The 8,703-nt window shown below is 36.6% G+C and overlaps 1 protein-coding gene across 1 annotated transcript; it reads right to left on the reverse strand.

The window, feature by feature from the left end:
- Positions 1-271: 271 nt before the first annotated feature.
- LOC108988324 (DIS3-like exonuclease 2) lies at positions 272-7,221 on the reverse strand. Its single transcript, XM_018961559.2, has 7 exons — positions 6,624-7,221; positions 5,404-5,828; positions 5,246-5,299; positions 5,069-5,137; positions 2,191-4,431; positions 1,424-1,495; positions 272-1,283 (listed from the first exon to the last, which is right to left on the reverse strand). Exons 1-7 carry the CDS (start codon positions 6,742-6,744, stop codon positions 864-866), a joined length of 3,402 nt encoding a protein of 1,133 aa, XP_018817104.2. The 5' UTR covers positions 6,745-7,221; the 3' UTR covers positions 272-863.
- Between the last annotated feature and the right edge of the window lie 1,482 nt (positions 7,222-8,703).

The following is an 8,703-nucleotide window of genomic DNA, read 5'->3' on the forward strand; positions in this document are numbered from 1 at the left end:
CGTTAATAATTAATTTACTTTATTTTGTTTACTCTAATAGCTATACCACAAAATCAGTAATTAATGAGAGTTAAGAGGGATCATGAAGACACTCAAATCAAATCCACCCAAGCTCTTTCATCCTTCTTAGGGGGAAACTGCTAAATTGAAACCAAAAGATCGAGCAACATCTATCTATCATGTAGAACTCAAGGGGCAACCTTTTTTTTTTTTTTTTTTTTGCAATTGCAATTGCTCGAGTACAAATAAAAGCAAAGCAGCACTCCCAACAAAAGAGAATTACACTTCCATGTCACCATTTTCACCCCCCAAGAAAACGTGTTATTCAAACTGGGATTTACAGCCAGCCAGCCACCCACCCAGTTTTCACAGTACAAACATACCAATATAAATGCAGCATCATACCGGATTCGAACTACTGCTAGATCTAGCCGCCCAAAATCAAAAATCTATTGGGCCGCAGTCGAAAATGAGCAAAAAGGAAAAATACAGCATGAATTCGGCTTTTTTTGAAAGGTCAAATCTGCAGACGACGGCAGATGTTAACCAAGTAAAATATTGGATGGAACCGGCCAACAAAAACAAGGGCCTACTCCAGCAGGCAGCTTCTGCTTTAAAAAAGCCACTAAAAGCCAAAGTCACGACAAAACTTCCCCCAGTATCTACACCCGCCACCAGATGTTTTACCATCACACATTCAGAGTATCAGCAGATTTAGACCATAATTTTCTCTTCTAATACTATTGGAACTATACACTACTTTTGTATCTACAGTGCTTGTCAATTCCAATCAAAGCTCTGTTATCTCCATCTTCTCAAAGTATCCTTCCCAACACTTGGCCTGACACTTCCAATCACCCAAATTACCTTAAATAAGAAGTCATATAGAGCCTCACCCCAATATCAATGGGACCATCATCACCACCAACTGGATGAAGTAAAACAGGAATTGTCGAAAGCAGATGCAATGTGGAAGGGAAAAATCCAGGAACAACTTCAGACTTTGAAGTGTCAAATTCGCTAATGGCCTCCAGATCCTTGGCAGCAACAAGAGTGTCTCCTACTTGTTCATAGGAACTCCCTCCAAACACCCCCAGTTCACCTTCCAGATCATATGGACTTACAACAAATGCAACATCTTCAAGTGCCTTCCATTTACCAGGGGTACCTCTCCTAGATGAGCGTTTGTTAGGAGGACATAAATTAAGCACCAATGTGGAAGTAGCCTCGAGCCATTCTACTGTCAAGCCTTCAACTTCATCATAATATATCCGCCGCTCAATCTGCATTAAGGGGAAGAAAATGAAACTGCAATTTTTTTTCCGATAGGTAATTGCAAAATTTAGCTTCAGTATGCAGCTATGCATAGAAAGAGAGAGGTTTAATTTAGGCAATGCATAGAAAGTCAGAAGCAGCAGCTTACAGCAAGCTTTTGGATATAAATGGACATGAATCTTGGCCCAAGACCCAATACCCTTGCTTCTGAGAATAACATCTGCAGAAAAAAACAGGCCAAACATGAATCACTAAGCAAGTACTCAAATAAATCAGGTAACGAAGAAACAAAGAGAACAATACTCAAACAGCCAAACCACCACAGAACTAACCCACATTTTGAAGGTATTTAGCCCTATCAGACAGATTGAATTTTACCAGTTAGTTAACTTCAAGCTTCTAATTGATGACACTTCAAGATTGAATATTAAATTCGTTACAACACATTGAATTATCAAACTATCAAGTCTAAGACACCAGGCCATGAACAAAATGAGGATATTCACATGGTAAGAATGTCCGGTTGTAGCATTCCTGCTACATCAGAAGCATATAAAGTTCTATATTACTGTATTCAAGTTTAACATAACAAATATCACCTGTATATGTCCCATATACTTGAGCTATGCCTATTATCATCAATAAAATTCTTATTTACTGAGAACAAAATAACAAATATCACAATATGAGTGCATAATATGACATTACAGAGAATATGGCGGCAGGTTCCATGGACAACATACCATCAAAGGAACAAGACAAAAGCAGACATAGAGAACAAATCATAAAGCAAATCCAGCACCTTATAGATGCACTACAGTCTAGGCAGTGATCACAATCCACTTGTGGGGTAAAAAAACACCTATTAAAAACGGACTGCAAATTACAAGGGGCAAAAGGGAGAATAACATATACCTGTTTCTTCCGTAGCAGGGCCCACATGTAGAGTTTGTTACAGGCATCCTTGACATGCCTGCTCGCCAACTCTCTCTCATTGCAATTAGCAGCTACATTTGTAAGTAATTCAGCGCAAGGAACTCTATGCTTTAGTGCTGCAGCAAACAAAGCTTCCCTACCTTCAAGGGATTCAGCAGCATCTCTATCAAAATGAATACCAGTGAAGCATCTTCTTGCCACACTCTCTCCCCTAATATGTTTTTGCAACATTCTTTGCTGCTTCAAATACAACTCCTCGGCCTCAATGGCTGCAGCCAGCATCCGGTGTACAACAATATCAGGATACCGACGCAGTGGAGAAGTAAAATGAGTGTAGAGAGGAACAGCCAGTGCATAATGACCCCAATCGCCTTCAGTATCTTTTGAATCTCCACTACAAAAGTAAGTAGCCAACTGCATTGGCCTTGAAGCATATGATATAAGTATATCAAACAACACAGCATCATCCTTAAGCTTTTCCTTGATTCGCTCCAATGACTGATGAAACTGGCCAGAAGAAGAAGTGTCCAACTCCAAACCATGTTTGCAACAAAATGCTTCAAACTCTCTAAGCTTCCGCATATTAGGTTCAGGATGCCTCCGCAGTAATGCACAACTTGGAAAAGCTCTTGATATGATTTCAGCAGCTGTCCTATTTGCCAAAAGCATAAACTCCTCGATCAATTCATTTGACTCCTTCTGTTTGCACAGCATAGTATCGTATGGAATACCATTTTCATCAAATAGAAAAACAAATTTGGAGCTCTCAAGTTGTAAAGCCCCGTTGTTAAACCTCTTCTCCTTCAAAATTTTGGAAATCTCATGAAGACTTTCAACACATCTAATTACATCAGGCCACTCAAAATGGCCATGCAACTGGGGATGTCCATTTCCAAGGGCATTATAGATCTCCCCACTAATTATTCCAGCAATAATGTCCTGAGCATGTTCATATGAAAGTTTGCAACAAGATTTTATCACAGTACGGCCAATCCAGCGGTCTACAACATCCCCACCATGGTTGATGTCCAAGAACATAGAAAATGCCAGCCTATCTACTCCAGGGTTAAGTGAACCTAGGTTCTCTGAAAGAGATGGGGGCAACATTGGTATTTTACCTTGCAACATGTAGACACTGGTTGATCGGATCTGAGCCTCTATATCTAAGGTTGTATCGGGTAAAACAAAATATGATACATCAGCAATATGGATTCCTACTCTGAAATTGCCATTGGACAATTTTTCAATAGAGAGGGCATCATCCAGATCAGTGGCAGTGGATGGGTCAATGGTAAAGATGCACAAATTTCTAAGATCTATTCTACTTTCAAATTCCTCTTGTGGCACCTCCCATGGAAAACGTGGAAGGCTCGATAGTAATTCAGGAGAAAATTCAGATGAAGGAATTGCATTTTCAAAAAAAATTGCATTGATCTGTGGCTTTAATTCACTTCCACGTCCAAAACTATGCAAGATGTGGGCTTGAGGAACAGGACTTTCTTCATCCCACTCAGCAATTTTTGCAGCTACCAGCTCCATTTCAACTGTCAAATCACCCTTCTCTAATCTTTTTCTAATGCAGTCTGGCATGCCATTCACGAGGACCATCATTTTTGGAAATTTAGGGTCAGTTGGTGTCAGGTGAATGTACTCACGGTTCGATAATGGCAATGAAGTTTTGTTGTTCTTTGCATCCTTTCCGCATAATTCACGATAAGAAAGCCACTGCTTAACATTAAGAAAACCCACAACAGCATCTCGACGAGGAGACATCTCAATTATGGCAACAATTCTGCCAGTTGGTCGTTTTGAAGGGAATGAACTAATTAAAGCACACATCCTTCCCAGTGCAGTGTTTAGTTCATTCTGCCCACTAGAAAAATCTGCATGTGACGAATCAAACGCAGCAGCAAGATATGGACTGACAAGATTACAACTAGCCGGCCCAATTGGGTCTACGTGAACAGTTTCTTCAGTGAAATTGCTGTCCCCATAACAAAACCCCTTCTCAGGAAAGGGACAACTTCTGTGATGGGCATGCTTACATTCGGCATCTACCTTACCTTTACCTTTGCAGCTGTCACTAGAAATCTCCCTATCTTCCAAGAGTACGTTACAATCTTCCACTGGTGGATAATTGTTAGATATCCCAGTTGACCCCTTCATCCTGGTCCATAATGACAAAGGATCAATCTTGATCACAACAATATCTCCTTCCACCTGCATCAAAATCGATGTCAGAGCAATCATAAGCCTCATCCACAGGCAGAAATAGTGAAATTCTTTATAAGTCAGCCAGTGAAATACAAGAGAAAAAAAAAACTCAATACCAACATTTAATGAAGGATTATATAAATTATAATAGCACATACGTGCAGTAAGACTGCCATAGAGAAAACGACACTAAACTGGTCGGCGTGTGCTTTTTTTCAATATAAAATAATGTACCATAACAAAAACACAAAGGCAGGTCAAACCCATCACCAACTACCAACAAAACCAATCAGGGTATACAATGCATATGCACAAAAACAAAAGCACAACTGAACACATACATACAGGTACAAAATGACTCCAAGAGTATACTCCCTTGCATGCAAGCATGCAAAGTTCCCTGCTTTGTCATGTGCCCCCACACCCACCCAGCCCCCCACCCCCGCGGCACGGTTCATATAGCATGAATATAGGAATGGAATTATTATAAAATCAAGACCCAACTGCTTCATTAAATGGAGAATGGGCTCTTTTGGCCGGCCAGAGATTGGGGGTGGGGGCAGAGGCTTTGCATGTGTAAAATGAATAATGAAAGAGACAAGTCAATTGAAGAATGTGTAAAATAAACCCAATGCATACTTACAGCTCTATTCTGAGCAGCAATTCCACTAACTAGAGCATCTGTTGGAACCCCATCAATTTTGCAATAAGCCTACCAGTTAAACAAACGGGTAGTCACATTATTTATCCAGGTATTTATCTTTGATGAGCACAGAGAAACCTTGAACCATAATTCATATTCAACTACAATTTAACAAACCTCGAGTCTATTGTAAGCATTGACACGAAACACAGCTTTAAAAGCATCACCTTTCTGAAACAGAAGATAACAAATCCGTCAACAATTGTCCATTCTCTAGCGACATACGTAGAATATTCCAACCTATAATCCACATCATGATCGCTTTTCAGACTAACCTTTAATGCCTCATCAACAGCCTCCATGGACCAGTATGGATCAAAATATTTTTTTTGATAACCCTCAACATGAGGGGAAGGAAACAAATCCTTGTTTGTAAATGTCCCAGGTGACCCTCCAGAAGCAATTCGTTCAAGAGAAGATTGCGAAAAGACTTTCCTACCATAATCAAATACATATTGATTTGGTATGCTTTGCACCTCCATGGAGTCTGGCTGTTCACTGATATGCATTGATGGCATAGAATAGAACGCAACATTAGATGCTCCAGTTAATCCATCCTCATTCGGATGATGTATGTCCAACCCATATTGCTTTGACGAAGAACTATTTGAGGTTGCAGTTACATGAGGACATGTTTTACCGTCTCCACCAGTGCACTCTGATGCTTCACCATGTATGCCATTCGCTGAACTAGAATAAGCTACCAAAAAGGAAGAAGGGAGGAGTCAAAGGGAAATTCAGCATCAATAGTTTGAATTTTGTACACGGTCCTATATAGGGGCATAGCCAGAATCTTATTTTAGAAGGGGCATTATATCATTAAGTGAGAGAGTAAGAGGGAGAGAGAATAGATGTCACAGAAGTAATTAGAAGAAAGAGAAAAGGAAAAAGTAAAAGCAATGGTGTTTGCGCCACTCTGAACATCGGCTAAGGTGGCACAAGGGAGAAATAGGTCTTGGACTTCCCCCAGTCAACATACAAAAAGAATATAACAGTAAAAATATAAATGATATGTAACTTATTCGAAACTTATATTAATCTCAATTCAGATTTTCATTAGGTACATTAATCTCAATTAATATTTTCATAAGGTATATTAATCTCAATTCTTGAGAGATTGTAACGGTATAGCATCTTTACGGGCACGTGAAATGGTCTTTCCAAATCCTAATCATAATTCACTCATTTCCAAATCGTAACAAGCAGGTGCAGGATAATCCCACTCATCAGCAATTATAACTTCCCCAAAACATTTCCTGGTAAACTTATTCCATCACCACGAAATTTTAGATTTTGTTTAAATCTTACTATGTTCACATAACGCGATTATTGCAAAAATCCAGAAATGAAATTCGCCAAAAAAAAAAAAAAAAAAAAAACGAAGCGAAGCTAATCTGTTCCCCCGTGAAGAACCCCAAAAACCCAGTTATAAATACACTAAAGTCTCCAAGGAAAATAATACGCAACAAAAAAAAACAAAAGAAAAGAAAATTACCAGAAGTGGGAGGGGTTTGCTTGGATCGCCGATTAGATCGGCGCTTCTTCTTCTTCTCCTTGTCACCATCGCAATTCACAGTAGACGGTTCAACCACAGATTGCTGAACGACGCCCCTCATATTTTAACGAAAAAAAAAATAAGCCTTTTAAAACCACACAAAAAATGAACCCCACCCCACCCCCAAAAAAAATCCAACAAATTAAAAAACAAACAGATAAAAAAAAATAGAAACCCTAGTTGGATCAGAAAATTCAGAGATAAAATTCGGGCTTCTTCCGATCGGTAAAAAAATATACCGGAAGAACCCGATTAAGGAGAAAAATAGTTTAAAGAAGAGAGGAGGAGGAAGAAGAAGAAGAAGAAGAAGAAAGGGAGGAGAAACGAAACAGTGGAAAAGAGAGGATGAGGGATTTATATAATGTGGAAGATTTAGAAGAAGTGGTAATGGTGGTGGTGGTGGAGGTGGAGGAAAAGCAAAAGGACGTGATGATTGGTCGGCGGGGACATAGGCGCCGACTCTCGATGCCTTTTGTCTGGACTCTGACCCTCAAACCCACCTCTCTCTCTCTCTATCTCTCTCTCTCTCTCTTTTCTTTACCCTTTTCTGTTTCCTTTCTCTTTTTCATACTTTTCTTTTTTTCTAAAAAGGAATTAATTGAGTGAGGGAGCTGAGCTGTTATGACCGCTGGATCTCTCGACACGTGTTTTACTTCTTTTCGACTTTTTGACATGATAATGATAATTAAATCTCAGATCAATCCTTACTAAAAAATATGAAAATCTAACGTTTATTAGACACTGTCACGTTAATAGAGCAGATTGTAGTATATAATTACAACTTCTAATTGGAAATAATCCTCCCTAACATCAACTAGAGCGTATATATATAAATATTATATATATATATATACGAGCCCGACTATACATCAGTCGGCACTTTTCACATATCGTGATTATTTTTTTTTTAACTTAACACATTAAATGTGTTAAGGATATAGTCAAAAGTAGACTGATGACAATAATTTCTCATATATATATATATATACACACAAATAAAAATATATATCTAAATTATTAATTTGATATTTTAGTTAATATCATTTTATTATGAGAAATGATATGTGTAATTTTAAAATATAATATGTGTAATTTTAAAATATATAAGTTTTAGACACTCTATTTAAAAAAGTTAATAAATTTAAAACTCAAAAAAAAAAAAGTTAATAAATTTAAAACTCATATAAAATAATTATTTTTTTAATAATAAATTTATTTTTTTAAAAGAGTGCATAAAATTTACATATCAAACAAATTATATCTAACATTACTATTTAAAAGATATCCACTAACCATTTTAGGACACTAGATTCCAACGTGACATTTCAAGCACTTGATTGCTTCAATAAATTTGTTTAACGTGGAGATAAAAAATAATAATAAGGAAAATGATGGGAGGATCGAGAATGGTGCCCTCATTTTTATCGATATTGTATTTTTTCAATTTAATGATTAAAAAAGTAATTATTAATAAATTAATTTTTTAAAATATTTAAAGATATTAAAAAAATATATTTACACTATCGATAGAATGCAGAGATACCCTTCTCAATCACCTTAACATTGTCAAAAAAATAAATAAGATAGGGTCTAAAGGGACTTTTTATACTCTAATAAAAAATTGTTGTATCAACATTTTATCATAAATAAAATACACTCAACCACATATAATTAAAACTTATATAATTTTTTATTTTTTTAAAAATTAATTGTGGCTTCCGTCCACCGAATTCTTGCCAATTTAAGCAATATCTCCCTTAGTGACAGACAGCCAGAAATAATGAATAAAAGTTGTCTTAAAATAATTAGTATTAAAGTTTTTAAATTCTAATATCCGAACATCTAATTTTTAAATCATTAAATTCATTTCAATTTAAAATATTTTTATACGTAAGATCTATAACTTTTTTTAACTTAATAAAATATTATTATAATATAATTTCTTAATATTATTTTTATTTTAAAATTTGAGAAAATATAATTATTTATTATATTTTCTGTGAGAATTTGAAAAATTTAT

This window comes from Juglans regia, chromosome 13 (genome assembly GCF_001411555.2).
Source record: "Juglans regia cultivar Chandler chromosome 13, Walnut 2.0, whole genome shotgun sequence".
Classification (NCBI taxonomy): Eukaryota; Viridiplantae; Streptophyta; class Magnoliopsida; order Fagales; family Juglandaceae; genus Juglans; species Juglans regia.

Coding starts and splice junctions, on each gene's coding strand:
- LOC108988324 (XM_018961559.2), bottom strand. CDS start 6,744: ATGAGGGGCGTCGTTCAGCAATCTGTGGTTGAACCGTCTACTGTGAAT. Junction 1,496..2,190: donor CCCTGCTACGGAAGAAACAG/GTATATGTTATT, acceptor TTTTTTCTGCAG/ATGTTATTCTCAGAAGCAAG. Junction 1,284..1,423: donor TTTATATCCAAAAGCTTGCT/GTAAGCTGCTGC, acceptor CCCTTAATGCAG/ATTGAGCGGCGGATATATTA.